Source organism: Colias eurytheme, chromosome 8 (assembly GCF_061535395.1).
Source record: "Colias eurytheme isolate Ceu_HAF_F1 chromosome 8, ilColEury1 Martin Lab GWU primary, whole genome shotgun sequence".
In the NCBI taxonomy this organism is placed as follows: domain Eukaryota; kingdom Metazoa; phylum Arthropoda; class Insecta; order Lepidoptera; family Pieridae; genus Colias; species Colias eurytheme.
The window spans coordinates 1,757,974-1,780,922 of NC_142987.1; the positions used below are offsets into that span (position 1 = coordinate 1,757,974).

Here is a 22,949-nt window from a genome sequence, read left to right on the forward strand (position 1 = left end):
TTTATAATATTAATAATATATTATATAGTAATATAATACTAGCGGCCCGCCCCGGCTTCGCCCGTGGTACATATGAAAAATAGATGATGGCCGATTCTCAGACTTACCCGATATGCACAGAAAATTTCATGAGAATCGGTCCACCCGTTTCGGAGGAGTATGCAGACTAACATTGTGACACGAGAATTTTATATATAAGAAGATAGTATGGATAAGGCAGATACTTATAAAAATCTTAATAGAAAATTCGAAGAAAATTCTTGAAGTTAAAACTACATTTTAGCACTAAAAGTAATGTCCTGTAGAGCTGTTGTCATGTTGTAAAAGTGTAGCTATGTGTTAGCTCAAACTATTTCTGTGCTTGTAATAACTACGAAAGAATGATATTTATCTTGAGTAAATAGATTGTAACAAACTTAATAAGGTTCATTTATTTTGTAAGCTCTATTTATTTTATCTATACTAATATTATGAAGCTGAAAAGTTTGTATGTTTGTTTGGACGAGCTTATGTCAGGAACTACTGTTCCGATTTGAAAAAATATGTGTTAGATAGCCCATTTATAAAGGAAGGTATAGGCTAATCTTAATCTTAATATCTTAATCTTAATCTTAATACTATTATAAAGGCGAAAGTTTGTATGGATGTGTGGATGTGTGGATGTATGGATGTATGGATGTATGGATGTTTGTTACTCTTTCACGTAAAAACTACTGAACCGATTACAATGAAATTTAGCACACATATAGAGGGTAACTTGGATTAACACATAGGATAGGTTTTATCCCGGAAATCCCACGGGAACGGGAACTATGCGGGTTTTCCTTTGAAAATGCGGGCGAAGCCGCGGGCGGAAATCTAGTATATCATCATGCTAAGACCAGCAGTGGCGGAGCAATGCGGGTAGAACCACGGGGCACAGCTAGTTTATTATACAGGGTGTCCCACTATTGGTATACTAAGCGCGAAGGGTCTTGAAGTCTTGATCACGTAAAAATACTTTAACAACAAAATTACGGCAAAATTTTATTGCTAAATTTTTCCTTAAAATTCATGTTTTCTTTTCTAGCTTCGCGCAGCCGGCATATAGGTAACGCTTCGCTAATGTGAGCATTTTGTCTATGAAAACATAATCTTAACGATAGCTCCCGTGCGGGTGGCAAAGATGGGCGGGCGGGTTACTTATTAGGGGTGTACAGTGTACACAAAGAGTTTTAAGAATTCATCTATTTGAAAAAAAAAATGAATTTTGAATTTTATAAGTATTTTTTACGAACTCAGCGTATGCAAAACTATAACCTCCATTGAGCTTGGAATACCCACGGTGGGACTGTTTTGTATAAAATTCAGTCGAATTACAATATAAAACTTTTTAAAATATCGAACTATTTAAAGTTCTACATCTTCAAGCAGGAATCAAATAAATTGAGTTTTATGTACATATTTTTATTACCACATCGAACGTAAAAGCTTAAAAAATTAGGTATCTTCACAAATTATACCAAATATTACGCTGGTACTAGGTACTTCTACGCAGATATTAAGAAGCTCAAAAATAAAACAAACATAGGCCAAAAAAAACATTTATTCATAGACTACAACATAAATAACAATTAAGTATTAACTAAATAACAACAACGAAAAATATAAAAAAGTGCCGAGCACACGTGTCAGAAGTGAAACTTATTCAGATTCAAAGGTACCAAAATCATCGCCTTATTCCATGACGTGGCTATATTGCCATGACACTATTTTGAAATTTTACTCTCAACGCGCCTAAAAAAGTTTCACTTCTATAATAACATCAGACATCGACAGAAAGATAATATTAACACAATAAAACACATACAAAAGACGTGTGGCACTCGGGGACTGCCGCGGTAAAGCTATTGCAAACCATTTTATAATGAATATCTTTATATATATTATATGTACCTATATTAATCTTATTTATTTATATATTTATTTATTTTTAAAGTTAAGGCTAACTAAGTTTGAAGATTGTACCTACATAAAAATTTCTGTCTCTAAATATTATGTACTGTTAAAATCATTTTGTTAAAAAATATGCTAAGCCGACGGAGGTCACTGGTTGACCCCGCACAGGTTTTTCCTAGTGGGTTAACCAGGGATTTACTACAATTTATATGAGGTGTAAAAAATTGTGAAACAAATAAATAAATTTGAAATTTGAAATTTGAATTTGAATTTGAAATTTGAATTGCATGCTATGCCTTCAAGCTACACCTCCGAGCCCGTCAGAGTGGGGAACGTGAGGTTTATTCGTTACTGAATTTCTCGATTCGGTCCCCGCTCTTAAGGCCCGCGATAGAAGCTATTCAATAGCTGAATATAGTTTATTGACGCTTTAGCTAACTATGTATTACATATTATATATTATCTTAAAAACATTTAAATTTACAATCACACAAACCTGTTTCAACTCCTTCTTAATAGGTCGTGTGACGTCAATATTTTTCTTTCTCAAGCGCTTCACAGCCACAAAGTTACCCCTGAACGAGGCGAGGGTCGTGTGCGCGCGTTTGTTATCCACCTCTTGAGGTACAGCATCCTAGAAAAAAGAAAATATTTTATTAAGGAAAGGTAAAATATAAAATAATTTGGAAAATCCAAAAGTGCACGCCTCATAATTTTTTTTTAATAAATATTTATTAATTATTATTTTTGTTTATTTAATAACAATTAAACCACATCGAATCAGACCCTGAAAAATGAAAGGGTTCTATTCCTGAGCATACTCAAGCGTAAGAGAAAAAAAAAGACTCGATTAGTAAAGTATTTCGGTCGCTATCGTGTTAACAAGAAAATCCTCCGCACATACAGACACACGGACGTCCAAGACAGAACTTTTTTAAACTGTTTTTTAACTAGTTTAAATAACAAAAATGACATCAAAAATATCATGAATGTTAAAAATAGTGTTTTTTCTTAATATGTGTGTGTATGTATTATCTTACAAGTGCAATGTATGATACATAAAGACATTTTAAGTTTGAAAAATCAGATGTTTTGCGCGAAGTGGCAGTAGTACCCACCTCAACGCTTCGCTTATGAGGCGTGCAATACATCTATTTATCTATATTACTAGCTTAGCGCCCGCGGCTTCGCCCGCTCTGTCTATAACCTAATAAATTATACACTAAAACCTTACTCTTGAAATATGCTATCTATTATAAAAACAGCATCGAAATCCGATGTGTAGTTGCAAACACAGGGATATAATGACAGATAAAGCGACATTATTTTTTAGTATGTAGTATTTTAATAAAAAATAATTACATATTTATGTTACGAACTGGAGAGCGACTCGACCAATTCGGCTATCTCTTCTTATGAAGAGATAACACGAAAAAGGGATCATAAAAAAATGTGTGCGTGTACTAGTGTACACACGTAAGAAGTGAAACTTCTTTATGACCTTAGTTTTCAAAAAATAAATTACTATATGCAACTTTACAGAAAAACGTCGAATCACGCGTGCTAAGGATAAGAAAAAGATGGCGCGTAACGGAAAAATGTCACGCGTAACGAAAAGATGTTACACTAAATTTTTTTCCAACCCCGATAAAGAAGTTTCACTTCAATAATAAAATATAGGTAGCCAACAAAATCTCCATCCAGGTACATAATAACAAGCAAATATCAACAATATTATCCTGATAAAGGATCTCATAGACTCAAAGTGACGTCAGCAACACGCCTCCAAAACTTTCTTTACAAATACAGAAGGTAAAGCTGCCAATAAAGTTTAGTACCCTTGAAGGGACTGAAAATGACGTATCCGGAAAATGGCTAGACCTCAAGTGAAATACATTTATTCATAAAAAAGAATTATTGTTGAAAACATATAACTCGACTCACTACCTCAATTCTAAAGATTACAACGACACCTTCTAACTCAAAATCTATACACCGGTTTGACTTTTGAGCTGTAGAACGAGCGTGTGAAGAATACATACATACGCCCGAAAACATAACCCTTCTAAATTCGCAGTCGGGTAATAAATTAACACCACGCTAGTTACGTACAATATGTCTGTCTCTACTTTTATCATTTACTAGCGGTCCGCCCCGGCTTCGCCCGTTGTACATATTTTGCAATAAAAGGTAGCCTATGTTCTTTCTCAGGGTCTAAGGATTATCTGTGCCAAATTTCATCAAAATCGGTCCAGTAGTTTATGCGTGAAAACAATACATACATACAAACCTTTCCTCTTTATAATATTAGTATAGATAAACACCTTGAAGTTTTCATTAATATATCAAATCATAAATATCAATTAATATATCATTAATAATCTCAAAAAATAACAATTAGCCTCGAAACAAAAACAAAACTACAATTTATCAATTCATCAATTCATTAAAAAATTTGGAACATTTAATTTTTGTTATAACAAATTCACCTTCATTTAAATGTCTCTAAAAATGAAAAATGCTAGCGATTAAAATAGCAGCGTTGTTTGTAAACAGGAAAATCGCCAATTTAAATATTATCAATAACAAATAACATACCTAATGTCAATGTTTATTTAGGACACAATGAAAAATGGTCGATTTTATTTTTCTGTCGTAGTTAGTATCGTATAAAATAATACTGAAAAATGGTTTGAATTCTAAAGTTTTGCATACGTTTTGGAGCTTTGTTTTACCTGAAGTCAGAATCCTATCCTATCGTAGTAATACCTATTATAAATGCAAAAGTTTGTGAGGATGGATGTGTATGTGTGTGTTCGTTACCCTTTCATGCAAATACTACTGAACCGATTACAATGAAATTTAGTACACGTATAGATGGTAACGGGGTAATTAACGCATAGGATAGATTTTATCCCGGAAATCCCACGGGAACGGGAACTATGCAGGTTTTACTTTGAAAACGCGGGCGAAGCCGCGGGCGGAAAGCTAGTTATTTATAAATGAGGTTCTCTATTATTAAACTTTTACAATTTTATGGTAAACTAGCGGTCCGCCCCGGCTTCGCCCGTGGTACATAATATTTACGTTTTCTATACATAAGAACCATCCTCGTACTTCAAGGAATATAATAAAAAAAAAATTATCGAAATCGGTTCAGCCGTTCTCGAGTTATGCGCTTACCAACACATTTTGCGATTCATTTTTATATATAAGATTTTAACAGCACTTTGTGTTAATAGATTACATACATTAAACATTTGAATGGATTTTTTTCGTTTCCTATACACTACTGTATGAATCACTACTATTTACATAATTTTCCACGAAAAGAAAAACCCATACTAAAATTATAAAGATGTGACCCGTCTCAGTATCTAAGTGTAAGTGAAGTCCCATGTCCCCAAGTGGGGTAAGGGGCAGATGCATTATACATCTGTTTCACTGATCGAATTTCTTTAGAGACAAGTAGGTGATCAGCATTCTGTGTCGTGCCAGACCGAGACATTTTTAAGCTATTGCATAGCTTCTATCGCGGGCCTCGAGCGCGGGGACCGAATCGAGAAATTCCGTAACGAAAAAACCTCACGCTCCCCACTCCGACGGACACGGAGGTGTGGCTTGAAGGCATGATATGCAATAGCTTTACCGCGGCAGTCCCCGAGTGCCACACGTCTTTGTTTTTCTTCGTCTCCACCGGGAAATTTCCCAGGACCCCTCGGTTTTACGCTCACGCGTCAACCACAGTAACAAGGAGGCGTCTCGGTATCTACCGATTTATAAATATTTTCAGATTAAATACAGAGTACATTTATCGAAGATGGCTTTAAGCTATATGTCATCACACTAAATCCAATAGGATCGGAGCAATGAGAGTAAAACCTCGGAGCACAGCTGCTAATATTGTATATATATAAAAATGAATCGCAAAATGTGTTGGTAAGCGCATAACTCGAGAACGGCTGAACCGATTTCGATAATTCTTTTTTTATTATATTCCTTGAAGTACGAGGATGGTTGTTATGTAGAGAAAACGTAAACATGTACCACGGGCGAAGCCGGGGCGGACCGCTAGTATTGTATAAAATTAGTTTTAGATAAGATTTAAATCTCCGCAAGAAAATTCACCCAAAATACTAATGAATTACCAGCGTTAATTAGTTTTCTGAAAGTGAAGATAGCAAAATGAAAATTTGGTTAATGGTACATTGGATTATTCTAGAATTTTATAGAATAATTAATATTCTGAGGATGCAAATTAAATTCGTGACTATAATGTGAAATTGGTCGAAACAGTATCTGATTTTATACTATGTATTTATTTCATAATTTTATAGGCCTGTTAACAGCGATACGTGATCTACGCGAAATTAATATTTAATTTTTGAAAATGTAAGTACCGTGATTGTTATCGTATTTTATATCTACTTTTGTGATAGTGTTTGTTCTTGTTTGTTTAGCCTTTCGTCTCGACTTCACCCTTGTTTGATAAAAAATAGTATTGTTAGTCGGTATTGTAAAAATTAATAAATTCTAATGGTAATTACATTTTTATTGGATCCGATCGCTTTAAAAAACGCAGAAAAATAAACTTCGTCTTCATGATATTAGATTGGATGGTTTAATATATGACAAGTAGTAGATATAAAAGCTTAAAATTGAGAACATGTTCCCGTCCGACTAGGGCCCTTCCGGCCTCCTCCACTCAAGCGACAGCCCAAGTCGAGGTTCGAGATCCCCGTCATGCACGCCCTTGTGCATGTCGCTACCAGGGTGAACCTTCAGTTCACCCACGCGTCCGTGTTAAAATGTAGAAGACCTTCTGGCTAACATTGAGAGACATCACAAAAAAAAATTAGAACACATTTGTACATTATGTTACGAGATGTTTGCAGAGCTTTATAACAAGCGTGGTTACAGGCTGTTTAGCTGTAATACCTCCAAAAATGTATCTTTTCTTCTTATGTGCATTTATTTAAAAATGTATTAGAAAGATTCTTATAGCACGCATTAATAAATCAAATATAAATCCCTATTACTTTCCAGATACCAGGAACGCATGCGTTATAATAGGTTCACATAAGTATACAATCAGCAAATAAACGCCGACTGAATTTTTATGGATGTAAGTAAGTAATGAAATTTCGAAACGGCAAATTTTTTGATTTTTTTTTACTTAAAGAAATATTATTTAGTTGTACGAAATATATGTATACGAAACATACATACCTTGAAATTTTCTATTTTTCGCCCGGTAATCCAACATTAAGCGTTAAATAACTCAAAAAGCATTATAAAAAAAGTTTCAAATAAAGTAATCTTAAAAAATGATTATAATATGCATTTCATTGATTAATCCAATATTTAGAGAGTTACTTGCCAAAAACGATTAACCGGCTCATTAAATAGGCCATACATCGTAAACGGAAAGTTTTACAAAAAAAGTGTGTGCGTGTAACCTTTACGCGCGATTGAAGTAAAACTTCTTTGGCGTTGACGACATATATCACTGAAATGATTAAATATTAACTTAAATAAATAAATATTATATTATAATTTAATTATATTTATTATTCATGTGCTTTACAAAGATTATTTAAATGTTATATTAATATTATTCATTCGAAACAGGTAAGTGAATGTCATCATAATTTCTTACGTACGAAATTATAGGTTTGTGGTAACTATAATGTGAAACATAAATTTTACTCTCTAAATTTGCTACTTTTCTTGAAAATACAGCATCTATCGTTGTACCGAAACGCGTTGTTGAATGAAGTCGAGAAGTATTCATAGATAAATCAAATTTTTCTTCTAAAAAATCAATTAACGGCTGAGATTCCTGAGAGCGAAAATTAACATTAAAATCTCCAGTTAGAATCATCGGTAATTCATGATAATTACTATTTAAAAGTCGAGAACCTTCAATTGTGAAGTGAAGTAATTGCTGATGAATAAATTTTATGATATTTGTCAGGCTAGTATTTGTAGAAATATAAATAACAACGATAATCACAGGTTGGTCATTCGTATTAACACATCGAACCAAGGCGATGTCACCAATTTGTGAAACCTCATCGGAAATTTGTGATAATATAGTTGGTGAAATATTTTGAATTGGTGTTACATTGTTCAGTGTATCTGTAGATGAATGATATACAGCTACTCCACCAGCAGTTGAGTTGGGTCGTTTGTATTGGGTAACGCAATAAAAATTTTCAATAAGAATTTGTTCGTCATTTTTCATCCAAGTTTCGGAAAATAACAGCAATGTGGACCTTTTTAATACTTTATCATTCAGATCAGAAACATGAGCACGTAAACTTTGGCAGTTGAAGGAAAATAGTGTAATGTTACTCTCATTTACAAGGTTATATAATTCTTCCTGTTGTGTTATTAGGCGAGAATTTGAAAGTCTTTCAAATTCACACTGTAAATCAACTATTCCCCCTGGACGCTTTCTTCCATGATAAAATTTGTTGTCATCGGTGTTTGAGACAATGAACAATCCATTTATATCAGTTACTCGTGATAATGCTACATATAACAGCTGCTGACTGTGACTTTTATTGTATCCATAAACGATTTGATCAAAAGTACCACTTGAGACTTATGTATTGTAAGCGCACAAGCAGATACTAATGGAAAGTGATTTCTCTTTGCAAATATTGTCTTATTTCTATTCATTGGTACAGATGACGATCTTCGTAAAATTGGGACTGCTGTTCTACTAATGTTTAGAGTTTGAATATGATGGGCAGCTTTTTTCCTAATTTTCTCTCCTATCTTACCAGGAAACTCAAGCCATAAGCGTATGATGTTATCACTGTCATCACGTTCAATATACACTAACTTTCCAACACAACCGTTGGCTAAGCCATCAGATACATCAATATTGGTTGTAATAATGTAAAATTTGTTAAGAACTAATAGACCGGGAGATACTGACACAAAATTTCGAGTCATTTGTAACAAGGATGGCGGTTCTACAGGGGTCTTAGTACGCAATGACAAAAAGAAAGTCGCGTGGGCGTTTGTCGAACTCGTCGGAAAAATAGCGAAAGTCAAACGATTTGTAACACAAAAATTTTAGAATTTACCGATAGCCCATAAAAAAGTAGTAGGCGGTAGTGTCATGCCATACTTTTCCGGTGTGACTTACAGCCCGCCATACCGACGCGAATGTGTTGATTTAAATAAAACAATCATTCAACCATTTGTACCAGGCTAACTTTTGCACAGGTAACTATCGTCATGCAGCCATTTACGAAAATCGCCATGCCATACTTTTCGGACGATTCGAAATGGTCGCCATACCGCCGAAAATCTGCAAAAAATTTTTATTTCGCCAAACTTTTTGTACCAGTATTGCATTTGGATTTTTGGAGAGTATTTGATAAAATGTGACCATTATTATATTTGCCATACTTCTAGTAGGGGGAAAAAGTGCTGTTATACTTGAAAACTTAATTAATTATTAATTTATATAAGTGAAGATTTCCAACACTTAGATCTTTGAAATTTTGTATTTATATTTGTTGATCCTCAAACTTACAGGAAAAATAAGTGCCATACTGTTACAAATCGTTTGACTTTCGCTATTTTCCGACGAGTTCGACTAACGCCCACGCGACTAAGCCGCCGGTGCCAGCGTTCACGCCATCGTTTTTCTTTTTGTCATTGCGTACTAAGACCCCTGTAGAACCGCCATCCTGTTACAAATGACTCGAAATTTTGTGTCAGTATCTCCCGGTCTATAATATGATTTCATAAGGCGATCCTCCTGTATCAATAACTGACATTTTATGAAATTGTTGGCGTACATATGCTTCTTGTTCAACTGAATGACAACCTATATACATATCTGTTGCTATGGATACTACTTTGTCTTCAGCAATATTTAAAATATAAAAATGAATCGCAAAATGTGTTGGTAAGCGCATAACTCGAGAACGGCTGAACCGATTTCGATAATTCTTTTTTTATTATATTTCTTGAAGTACGAGGATGGTTCTTATGTAGAGAAAACGTAAACATGTACCACGGGCGAAGCCGGGGCGGACCACTAGTTTAAAATAGATTGATTATAATCCGCAACATGTTTATTTTTATTTTTAATTTACTTATTTTAAAAGTAATCAATAAACAAGTATATTTAGAGATTTTCAAAAAATTTTGCAATTTAAAATAATGTTTTTAAAACTGTTGAATTTTTCATTCACTTTGCTATTCACAATTGATCCGTTTGAAAATTTGAAAATAAATAATCCTAATTGATTATGATATTTGCCACTAGCTGGCGTATAAGTCAAGAAGCGTGTAGTATATGACATATACTTACAACCAATCAGAATTATTATTTTTAAATGGCGGAAACTACACAGACACAGAGTTACTCCCTAGTCGCGCCTAAAGAAGTTTTACTTCAATAAAATAATGTACGTAAAAATCATAAGAAGTAAAGATTTCTAAGAAACGTGGCGTAACTATACTTTAGCTTTGTAAAACGATTCCTTTCCAGAAGAAAGGAATCGTTTTACAAAGCTAGGAGAAGGAAAACATAATAAAATTACTGGAAAATATTCTTACTAGGAATAATACTTCATTGTAAAAATATTAGAGCGATATGGAAATATTTAAACACTATATTTCCGCCCGCGGCTTCGCCCGCGTTTTCAAAGGAAAACCTGCATAGTTCCCGTTCCCGTGGGATTTCCGGGATAAAACCCATGTGTTACAAGTTACCTTCTACATGTGTGCTAAATTTCATTGTAATCGGTCCAGTTGTAGAATTATTTGTGAGCATACTTTAAGAAAACAAAATAAGGCTAAAAATGTAACATATTTCTACTATCTATTCTGTGAAGAATTTCTTGAATTCTGATATTTTAGATAATTGTATTTTTCCTTTCATTAAGTATACAAGCTTTACCTTTTTACGGTATAAATAATTATTTGTCCATAAATGGCCGACAAAGCACCTGCAACACTTCTAGTGTTACAAGTGTTTATGGGCGGTGGTGACCACCCTGCCCCTTTGCTTGCTCTGACATAAAAAAAAATGACTGGACTATGAGAATAATTATGTAAAATTATATAATTTGTAAATATTTTTTATACCGTTAATTAGGTGGCTACTATGACCACATGATAAAGATCAAAGACCTGTTTTGTTTGTTTGTACCAAACCTGCAAAACAATCAAACTCATTTTGATAATTCTTTCACTTACAGAATTACCAACAGACAACATTATTACTTATGCTATTTTATCGAGGTCAACTAAGACGAAATCTAATACGTAGTAACTTGGTGAATCATCTAAATTTAGGCTTGTTAGATAAAGCAATCCACTTAAAGCTCACTCCAATCACTATACATACATCCAACATCCAATAAGTAACATTCAACATCTAACATCCAATTTCACTAGTACGATGTAACAGAATTCCAATAAAGTATTTGAACTGACACTTTGAAACTTACTACGTACGTATTGTATTGCAATGTATATGCCATCTAATTGCTTATTTGAAACTCTACGCTTTCAGCAAACCTTGTTATTGCGTAGCGTGATTTATTTTATTCAGTCACAATTTCTTAATGTTATGTATAATATATTTGTAATTTAATATAAAATGAGATTCTAAGGATAGTTTTTATTTTGAAAAATACATAATACTTTGTTGGCGAATAAAAAATTAAAGTGATTGAATAGGACATGCAAATATTTACTACCAACTCGTATATACGAGACTAACGCCACTACAAAATAACATAAAAGCTAAAAACACCATATAATAAAAAAAAGAGTCGTTTACAAAAGCGTATAATATTTTTTTTATTAGCCACATGAGAAGAAAATTCTGTTAATTTCAATGATATAGGCACTAGATATTAATTTACACAACACTTTTAAAAATAACTAAATTAAAAAATAACGAAAACAATCTATGAACTAAGGAAACTACATTCACACACACATCAATAAATTACCTTATCCGGACATCCAGTGATAAACGTCAGATCCTTCGCCTCGATCCTCCACAGCACAGACGCCAGTTTGGTTTCATACCGGTAGTGTCGGACCAACAGCATCAGAGCCAGCATGGCAGCCACCGCGACCCCAGCCACGGCGGCCACCACGCCGGGGTCTGGCGGGAGGGAGCAGCGACGGCCGTCGAAGCCGCAAGCGGGCTCGGCTACGGGGGGGGACCCGCTTATCCAGGCTATGTTGGTGCCGCCGACTAGTTCCTGGTAAAAATAGTATTGTGTAAAGATTGTGTATCCACCAAAAATAATATTTACAAAACTGACCGGTTGGCTTGGTTGATAGTGGCCCTGCCTTCCAAGCTAGAGGCCGTGGATTCGAGTCCCACCCAGGGCAAATATTTGTGAGAACATCGATGTTTGCTCTATGTCTGAGTGTTAATGATCTATATAAGTATTTATTTAAAATTATGTATGTATGTTTATCAGCCATTTTTCATTTTCCATTACACAAACGAAAGCTTAGTATGGGATCCATCGTTCCGTGTGTGTAAAATGTCCTGACATACTTATTTATTTATTTAAAACATGCTTAAAATAAGATAAACTTATGAAATTACTATGTCACCAACGTGTTGTTGAAACCCGAAGATGATGTAATAAACGGTCGTAGGTTTTTTATTGAAAATCGAAATAAAAATGAAACAAGTGAATTGTGTCTTATTTAAAAAAAATCTAAACTACAAAGTTTGAATTAAATACGTTCGTTCATAGCGGCTCAAAATATATACTCTAAAGAAGTCTACCAGTATACAAACAATGAGCATATAGGTGAAGCGTATAAAATCGTGTTTGTTACCTCAGAGCTTTTGACTGGGTGTAACGATTTTGATGATAATTTAATAAGTTTTCAACATCGAAAACTAGTAAGTAATCTACATAAAATGTTATTTCTCTTCTATAAAATATATAAATTGCACATTTTATGTAGAATGTAAATAAAACAGTTTATTATTATGAAACAAGTCCAGTATAAATCAGTCAACCGTAGAGAACGTTGGCCATTTTGCAAACAACTCTATAAATACTATCTCATTTTAATAAATAATAAACTTGTTCGCACAATAACTAAACAAATAAGTCCTGCGTTCATTTGGGAATATTATGGGACAGATTATTTCTAAAATCTGATACTGTTACATTTTCCGTACAAATATTATAAATAGATGAACTATAGGAGGTGATAGAAATATTTTAATTACATATTTTTCAGGGGTAAACAATAGAATTAACTGCCTATTTTAAGGAAAGGTAGAATGGGATTTTAGTCGACCCTTGAAATTCCCGCCTAAATTTTCCACACATAAATACTGATGAAAATGAATGATTTCATAACAAAACTCCATTAACCAACCAAAGCTTACAGAGGAACACCATTTTTAAGCCATTTTTATAAGCCGCTTGAAAATGGAAAATGGCCTAAAAATATATGTTTAAGATCAGTTTGTCAAAATCATCCCTTTTTGATGGATAACTTTATCCATGGGCCGATTTTTCAATCCATGGTTAAAACTTATTCGCCCAATAAAGTATTACACGCTAACCATGGACGTATAAAAAAGTCTATGACACTAACATTAAAATGTCACCCGTAAACTGTCAAATATATGAAAAGAATACATTTTTGAAATGGTAGTTTAATACGTTATTCGACGAATAAGTACTTAGGGCCGATTTTTCAATGCTTGGATAAAACTTATCCGTTCAATAAAGTATTACACGATAATATTAAAACAACACGTAAACTGTCAAATACGGACAATTAGAATACGTTTTTAAAATGGTAGTTTTATACATTAATTGTCCGTATTTAAGCAAAAAGGAACCACCCAGCAAAAACGCACTTCTGAGATATTAAAGGATTTACAAAAACATTTGCAGCTCTGTTAGATGAAGTAAAATTAAAATTTATTTTATTTAAATTCATTGATAAATTACTTATTTAAGTATGTGTATATAAATTTGCTCTGAATATTCTTAAACTTTCTAGATAATTAAGAAAATGTGCATGTGGTTCCTTTTAACATTTATCAATTGATAGGTTTTCTCTTATACAAAAAGGAACCACATCCCAGGGATTTAATGATATAAATGAAACTATGTATTTATAATATCGTAATTAAAGCTTTAATTAATAAAATATATAAAATAATACTTATATAGGACGTTTATTCGACGTTATCATCAAATTGGATTTCGAAATCCACCGTGTCTAGTCCATCTATGTGGTCTTCTATTGCATCATCACTAATGAGACCGTTATAAAAACTGTGCATCTTGTGGAATGAGATGTAATATGGACTGAATATCGCTAGAAGGTGAAGAAAGCTTCTCCAGAGGCAGCGACGTATAAGGTTCTTCGTTATCTTCTGTAATAAAAAGAAAAAAAGCTTTAAATCAAAACAATAAAGCCGCGTGGCTTTTATACGTAGGTAGGTATATGGCGACAGCAAAATATTATTAGTTCTTATAAAGCCGTGTCCCTACTAGACGACTAAGTATGTTGTATGTACATGCGCCATGTACAAAAAACTGGCTAAGTGCGAGTCGGACTCGCGCAACGAAGAGTTCCGTACCATTATCTATAAAAACGGCAAAAAAATCACGGCTTATTGTATGGGAGCTTCTTAAATATTTATTAAGCTATTGCATAGCTTCTATCGCGGGCCTTGAGCGCGGGGAATGAATCGAGAAATTCCGTAACGAAAAAACCTCACTCCGACGGGCTCGGAGGTGTGGCTTGAAGGCATGCTATGCAATAGCTTTACCGCGGCAGTCCCCGAGTGCCACACGTCTTTTTTTATTCTGTTTTTTAGTATTTGTTGTTACAGCGGCATCAGAAATACATCTAAACGTATTTTACCAAAATAGTAGGTAGGTACCTAGATCATCGACAGTTATTTTTAAAACAGGGTTTAGACTTTAGTAGTTTCATCTCACAATGACAGATGAATCGTAACAAAATGACTCTTAATTCGACTCGCCTTCGTGAACAACGACATTGTCGTTAAAATACGTAAATCCACAGAGGATTCCTTACTTACAATGAACTATCTTCTTAAAATCACACCACAATCGGGAATGAATCAAAAGTGGATAAAGCGTACCTGCATCTCAGATTCAATAAGTACTTAAATGCATTAAATAAAACTACTTACCCGTTGTATCTTCATTATTATCTTCGGTGTTCGTCTCCAATGCTTTTCTTACCCATTGCTTGCTTATTTATTTATTACTAAACATTTTCACATTTAATTTTAAAGGTAATTAACAAAAACAATAGAACTTACTTCGCGGAGGAAAAAAACACCGTCACGTATTCGAACTACTTCGCTGAATGTCACCTATATTGACAGATGTTCGACGTTTTACTTTAAAAATTGGAGTTTTGCACTTTGAGCTATTTAAGTAATGAAATACGTTGTTTAAAGATGAGAAGCATTGTAACAAGTCAAGGCATTTGGTTCCATATAGCGATAATGGGTTTCAGAATGTTTTACAATATTTATTTATGCATAATAGAACCGAATGCTTGTGGTTTTATTTTGCAATAAAAAATTACAATTAAATTATGTATTTATTTTACGCATAACCATACCACAGAAACCTGGTTCCATTTTGTGTATTAAAAATAATTGTTATTAATAGAAATATGTGTAATGTATAATGGTACCAAGTAGGTGTGGATCTGTTTTGTATAAAATGACATGATAGTAATATCGTTTATTTGTTTGAACAAAGCAGTCCCGTGGTGCTGTGGTTCGGTTTTGCTTAATATGTAATTATTCGTTGTTGCTGGTGGTTCCTTTCTGCTTTTAGTATACCTTGTTTCCAACGTAAAAATCATGTGGTTCTTGTTTGTATAAGAATTTAGACCACTTTTGGATGAGTATTCTTCAATAAAATCAAAAAACGAAATTTGTCGAGTGGTTCCATTTTGCATAAATACGGACAATTATTCGACGAATAAGTATTATCCAAGCATTGAAAAATCGGCCCTTAAACATTGAGATAATATTACTACGTATGGAGGAGACACCACGAACAAAATCTGTGCGCCATTTTTTTTGCTCTAACTAAGTTTTAAAAATTATTATCTAGTTAGGTACTTAACGATGAAAGTTATTCCTTTGCACTTTTCCGTATTATTTGTATTATTTGTGCAATATCGTAACACACACGAAGGCATGTTTGATGCGTTTCACTTTAAAACCATTAAAAAATACCGCTCAACATACGTCACATGACGTATGTTGAGTGGAACATAAGTGATGTAGGCGGTGTCGTCTCCTTATTAATATTATCTCAATGCCCTTAAAGAATAAAATATATATTTTTTTCTTTAAGGGCCTTTTAATATTATCGTGTAATACTTTCCGATAAGTTTTATCCAAGCATTGAAAAATCGGCAATTTTATTTGTTGAATAATTCCTTTTTGATATACAGGATAAGTTTATCCATTTCAAGTTAAATCAGTAAGCCTCCAATTCGTTCTGAAACTGTAGTAAATTTATTGTGACTACTTTATCTTTTGCTAGGCCAATGTTCTCTCGTGTAAAAGGATGAGACAGCTAGAATATGGGATATTCAGATTCATGTTATATTTTATTTTAAGACTTATCACTGCGTAGTATAAAACGAATTCGCTTTCTCGATCCCTATGTAGGTATGCTTAAATCTTTAAAACTATGCAACGTATTTTGATGTGGTTTTTTTAATAGGTAGAGTGATTCAAGAGGAAGCTTTTGGTAGGTATATAATTTATTATTTTCGGTAGATATAGGTTCTGCTACAAATAATAATTTCTGATATTCCACACTATAATTACCTATTTACATCGGCATACCAAAGTTCATAGATTTCGATTAATTGTTTTTGCATGAAATATTAATCCATATGCAGGCAGGAGCTTTATTCTCGGTAGGTACTTACGCTGCTAAAATTACGAGATATCTGTAACCAGACTATAATTTATATCTGCACTAAAATGCGTACATCCAATTAACTTTTTCTGCATAAAAGATGAACCTATCAATTTATAAAATGAGTAAGTTTGATACCTGATTGCAATACATCAGTTGCTCTATTAACCGACTTCAAAAAAAGGAGGTTCTTAGTTCGGCTGGTATATTTTTTTGGTAAGAATGTTTAGTTAGAAAGGATTGTCTCGTGCAGTATTTTATATTTTATCAATAAATTAATACGGACTGGGTTTAACTACTTACAATCATTTAAGAGTATTTCTCCAACCGCGATGTTTCATGTTCTGTAGAATTTATATTTCATCGCGATACGTGCAGTGGAACACACGCGTAGTCGTCAGGATAGTTCACAATCCTGACAACACTAATCTCAAGAACTACTGGTCCGATTTGAAAAATTATTTCGGTGTTAGATAGCCCATTTATCGAGGAAGGCTACATATTATTATCATTACGCTACGACCAACAGAAATGGAGCCACGCGGGTGAAACCGTGAAGCGCAGCTAGTGGATTGATATAACAATTCTAATAAATAAATATTATAGGACATTATTACACAAATCGACCTAGTCCCACAGTAAGCTCAATTAAGGCTTGTGTTGTGGGTACTAGGCGACGATAAATATAATATTTAATAAATACATATATAGATAATAACACCCAGACCCAAGAACAAATAATTGAGTTCATCACACAAATATTTGCCCTGACCGGGGATCGAACCCGGGACCGTCGGCTCAGTAGGCAGTTACTTTACCACTGCGCCAACCGCGTCGTCAAATAAGTGGAATGTATAAGTGGAATGTATATTATATCGCATAGTGTGTAATGGAACACACACGAAAGATCCTTAGGGAATCGTTAGAATAATTCACATGTTGTTTTTTTATTAGAATGCAGATTCGTAGAATTTATATTATAACTAGCTTTCCACCCGCAGCTTCGCCCGCGCAGTCAAAGAAAAACCCGCATAGTTCCCGTTCCCGTGGGATTTCCGGGATAAAACCTATCCTATTTCTCGGGATAAAAAGTAGCCTATGTCCTTTCTCGGATATCAAAATATCTCTATACCAAATTTCATGCAAATTGGTTCAGAAGTTAAGGCGTGATTGAGTAACAGACAGACAGACAGAGTTACTTTCGCATTTATAATATTAGTATGGATTTATAGCGATACATGCAGTGGAAAACATGAGAGATATGATAGTCGTTAAAGTGAAAAGGTCCAGTATACATGAATACATAAAGAGAAACCTTTTTGCCCTAAGAACCTAAAACATTAATCATGCAATGAACATTTGTTAAAGTCAAACACAAAATATGGACTCAGATTATATGTATAAGTAATCGTAAAGAGCAAAAGTTTTATGTAAATTAAAATTTAATAAAATATGCTCAAAATTCGACCACTAGATAAGTATGTATTACACAATAATATGTTAATTAATATATCATTATGTACCAGTATAATTATTATTAATAATAAAACTGCACATATTTAATTCAGTGTTGAACGCGTCAAAATAAACAGTCATAAATATAACTTAATAATATATTGTAAATTATTAAAATTTATGTTAATTTTACTTTTTATCTCCGCTATTAAATTTATACGCAAAAAGCCGGGAATATTGGATGCACGTGTCGTTTTAAAACAATATATACATATTTGTCGTCTCTTGCTATTAGCCGATGCATTAAAAGCAATCTGAATATTGATATAATATTGTATACTAGCTTTACGCCCGCGGCTTCGCTCGCTTTGTGTAAAATCAAATCTAAAGTTAGTCTAAATTACACATTAAAACCTTCGTCAAGAATCAATCTATCCGTTAAAAGAATTGCATTAAAATCCGTTGCGTAGTTTTAAAGATTTTAGCATACAAAGGGACAAATAAAGCAACTTTGTCTTATAGGTACTATGTAGTGATAAGTACCTATATGTACTATATGAATAAAATTAATTAAATAATGAAGTAAATAAGTTGATATTCGTTAATTGTAATTGTTATATCTGTTTCTGTGTAGATATTAATAAGCAATATATTGTCGACAAGGATAAGGATTCTATTACCTAATTCATTTATAGATTGTCGCTTAAATCTTATATATAAAATTCTCGTGTCACAATGTTAGTCTGCATACTCCTCCGATACGGGTGGACCGATTCTCATGAAATTTTCTGTGCATATCGGGTAAGTCTGAGAATCGGCCAACATCTATTTTTCATATGTACCACGGGCGAAGCCGGGGCGGGCCGCTAGTAACATATAAATGGGGAATGTCATGTCCCCTCCGTGCTATTAGCGGCTCAAGTATCTTCTCCTAAGTATGTATAAGTATGTTTATAAGGTATTATTTAAAATCCAATCAAAATCATTTCAGAAAACTAACACACACAAAGTAAAAGTAACGAATATTTAAATAATACTTAGGGCGCTTGTGCACTACAAGGAATTTTACTGTCCGGCATTCCGATTTTTTACGGTCCGGTACGGCACGCTATTAATCTAAATGCTAGCTTGTCCACTATACGTAATTTTACTGTCCGACATTTCACTTTTCCCTATTCCGGATGGTTTTTTGTGTCGACGAGTCGCTATACATATAATTGTTTTCGAATGCCCACTTGCTTGGATTTTACTCTTTTTACAGCATATGCCAATTGAAAGCAAGCTCTTGTTTTACTTCCTTTTAGCTGGCAATGTGATTTGAAAAGTCGGTATTGTTATTTTTATATACATTGACCTATAATTATTATCTAAGTAAGTGTTGGTAAGTTAAAGTTCAAGTGGGCATAGCTTTAGCTCCTCGTCACCGATTAAAATAAATAAGTGAAACACGCATTTTAAATCTCTTACGGAACTTTACTTTTTATAGAATAATATATCTTACGAAGTAATATAATATTTCATCTTCTATATTTTTAAAGTGAAACTTTTATTACATCGTCTCAAACTTTTTGGTCTGTGTAGCGCATGTCGCGTGTATCGCGTCCGCGACGCGACATGCGCTACACAAAGCAGTGTTCGGAACCGTTCGAACAGTTTCACTTTTACCGTGGTTTCATAAAACCACACAACATTTATTTTTTACTCGTTTCTTGTAAAATACAAAAAAAATATGATAGCATTCTACCGCCAAACTTCCTTGAACTGTACCGCACTGATCCGAGTAAAGACGGACAGGTGCACAAGCCAATTCATCGGATTTTTCATGCCAAACCGGACCGTAAAAAATCGGAATGCCAGACAGTAAAATTCCTTGTAGTGCACAAGCGCCCTTAATAGTTAAAAAAAACTAAACAACACGCTTTTTATAGAAAACCGAACTAAAAAATAGAAAATTTTATCAAATTAGTGTATTGTCATCGGTCCTCAATAAATCTACAAAGTTTGAACGAAATCTGGCCGTTTAAAGTGGGACATAATCGCGCCCAAAGAAGTCGGTTACAAACAAACATACAGGTGAAGCTTAATATAAAGCGTGTAAAAATTAGTTCGTCTGTCAATTCATACTTATCATACTTTTATTTATATTAACCACCATTATTGTACAAACTAATATTTGGTATCCATATAATACCATGTATTTTAAAGCTGAAGAGTTTGTTTGTTTGAACGCGCTATCTCAGGTACTACTGGTCCGATTTGAAAAATTATTTCGTTGTTAGATAAGTAGAGCCTTTTTATCGAAGAAGGCTATTTGCTTCTATTGCTCCTATTACGCTCCTGTTGGAGCGTAATAGGAGCAATAGAAGCAAATAGCGGTCTTCGTCACTGTGTCGTGGAGCGGAGCACTGCTGGTAAAACCGCGGGGCATAGCTTGAAAAGAATAAGATACCTACAATTACTCTAAATCCTAACAAACAATTAAACTATTCGATATCTTCCATAGATATTAATCGAATATTCTAGAACTAAGTTTACTGAGAACATTTAGTTACTGCACTGCCTTCTCGAATGTTCGACGAACGTGATTCGCCTGCTAATCTTCTTCTTCTCTTCTTATATATAAAAATGAATCGCAAAATGTGTTGGTAAGCGCATAACTCGAGAACGGCTGAACCGATTTCGATAATTCTTTTTTTATTATATTCCTTGAAGTGCGAGGATGGTTTTTATGTAGAGAAAACGTAAATATGTACCACGGGCGAAGCCGGGGCGGACCGCTAGTATTGAATAACGTTAAAGATTTCATTTTTACCGAATCTCTCAATTTGTTCCAGTTAGTTTTAACTGACTTGGGTTGAAAATATTGATCGATTTTAATGATTAGGTGCGTGTGTTTATTTTATTTCTGGTCATTTTTTCAGATTTTTTAGGCTATGGAGGATTTTATTTTTAGTACCTACTAATAGTAATACATTTAATATGAACAAAGACTTCGATTCGACTTTAGTTTGTATTTTTTGAAGGCGGTTTAATTAATTATAAGCGAAAATAATTTTAACCGACCGTTAAAAAATGCTATAGTTATCTTTATTAAACGTTATATTAATGATAATTAAATAATTAAATAAGAAGGTTTCCTCACGATGTTTTCCTTTCTCGATTGGAGAATTAGTGATAGACGTGTAGACAAATTGAAATGAAAAATTTCTACACGCCTAGTACTCCATTGAAATGTTACATTTTTTAGGCTTTTTAGCTTTTTATATTTTTCAATAAAACTTTTTTTTATCATTTTACGAAGAAATGATATCAGACCATTTTTGTAGATTGTTTTTCGAGGAACAATTTTTATATACAACATTTTTTCATTACGTCAATAGCTAAGGTTTTACAGCGCTCTGAAGTGAGTACTATTTTTCAGTACTTCTTACTATACATATAATGGCTATTGGCTCTTTTCCCAGACTCCAGAACAATGGAAGCACACTGCAGAACATTTCAGCCCTGCTTTTCGACGTAAAAAAACGCGCTTCCAGACTTCAAGTCAGTTCAGTCAATAATTAATTATTAATAATATTGCAAAATTAATTATTAATTATTAAAAATATTCAAAACAATTACTGATGACAAATTATTATTAGTACACACATAATATATGTATACTGTATAGTTAAGAGTACTGAAAAATAGTACTCACTTCGGAGCGCTGTAAAATCTTAGCTATTTACTTAATGAAAAAATGTTGTTATATAAAAGTTGTTCCTCAAAAAACAATCTACAATAATGGTCTGATATCATTTCTTCGTAAAATGATAAAAAAAAGTTTTATTGAAAAATATAAATATCTCTAATTTCTGAACATTTTCGCTTATAACTTTTTTATTTATAGTTCTACGACAAAAAGTTACTGGACCAAAGTTGTAGAGAATTTAATTTGCTACAAACAATGTTAACAATTGTTTTATCAAATAAATAGTTAAAGAGATATATCGTAAAAACCATATCAACCGCAATTTTCAAGATGGCGGCCGTGGGACAAGGGTGGCGACCCCACAAACTTGGTGATAGCTTCACACTGAACCCCCCTACACATCAAAAAAATAAAATTGCGTCCTCTAAAAAATGCAACCCCAAATGTAACTTTTCAATGGAATATAGCCTCTATTGTCTTTTGATCAAAGTAAGGAAACAATAACCTTTTATAATCAAACTACTCAGAAATATGATTACTCGTGCATTTAAAAGTTTTTGAGTTAAAACAATTAAATGGTCCAGCTAGAGATCAAACAGGAATCATTTTATGAGCATTCACGCGAAAAGAAATTACATGCTTGAATGTACTTCACTTAATAAAAAAAGACTCACTGGTAATAATATCTGTCGCCTTAGCTTAGCACGCCACGACAATATTTTGTCGACCCTTTTTGTTGAGTTTTGATCATTGTTTATATCTAACGTCACAAAATTGTGCCAAATAAGAAAAAATACTCGACGTCTTATATCTAATAAAGGCTAAAAGATGCTAACAAATAATTGACTGAATTTGTCAGCAAATCCTGATATTATGGCGACAAAATTTTATTG

The 22,949-nt window shown here is 33.4% G+C and overlaps 1 protein-coding gene and 1 long non-coding RNA gene across 2 annotated transcripts in view; both read right to left on the reverse strand.

Moving 5' to 3' along the window:
- LOC149906279 (guanylate cyclase 32E-like) overlaps window positions 1–22,949 on the reverse strand; it is a 166,500-nt gene that overhangs the window by 75,636 nt on the left and 67,915 nt on the right. The window contains exons 11-12 of the mRNA XM_090104411.1: window positions 11,934–12,191; window positions 2,435–2,572 (exon numbers count right to left, since the gene is read on the reverse strand). Of these exons, the coding sequence (XP_089960537.1) occupies window positions 2,435–2,572; window positions 11,934–12,191 (396 nt within the window). The remainder of the gene's footprint in view (window positions 1–2,434; window positions 2,573–11,933; window positions 12,192–22,949) is intronic.
- LOC149906280 (uncharacterized) lies at window positions 13,785–15,683 on the reverse strand. Its single transcript, XR_016456980.1, has 2 exons — window positions 15,146–15,683; window positions 13,785–14,356 (listed from the first exon to the last, which is right to left on the reverse strand). It is a non-coding gene; the product is annotated as an uncharacterized LOC149906280 (long non-coding RNA).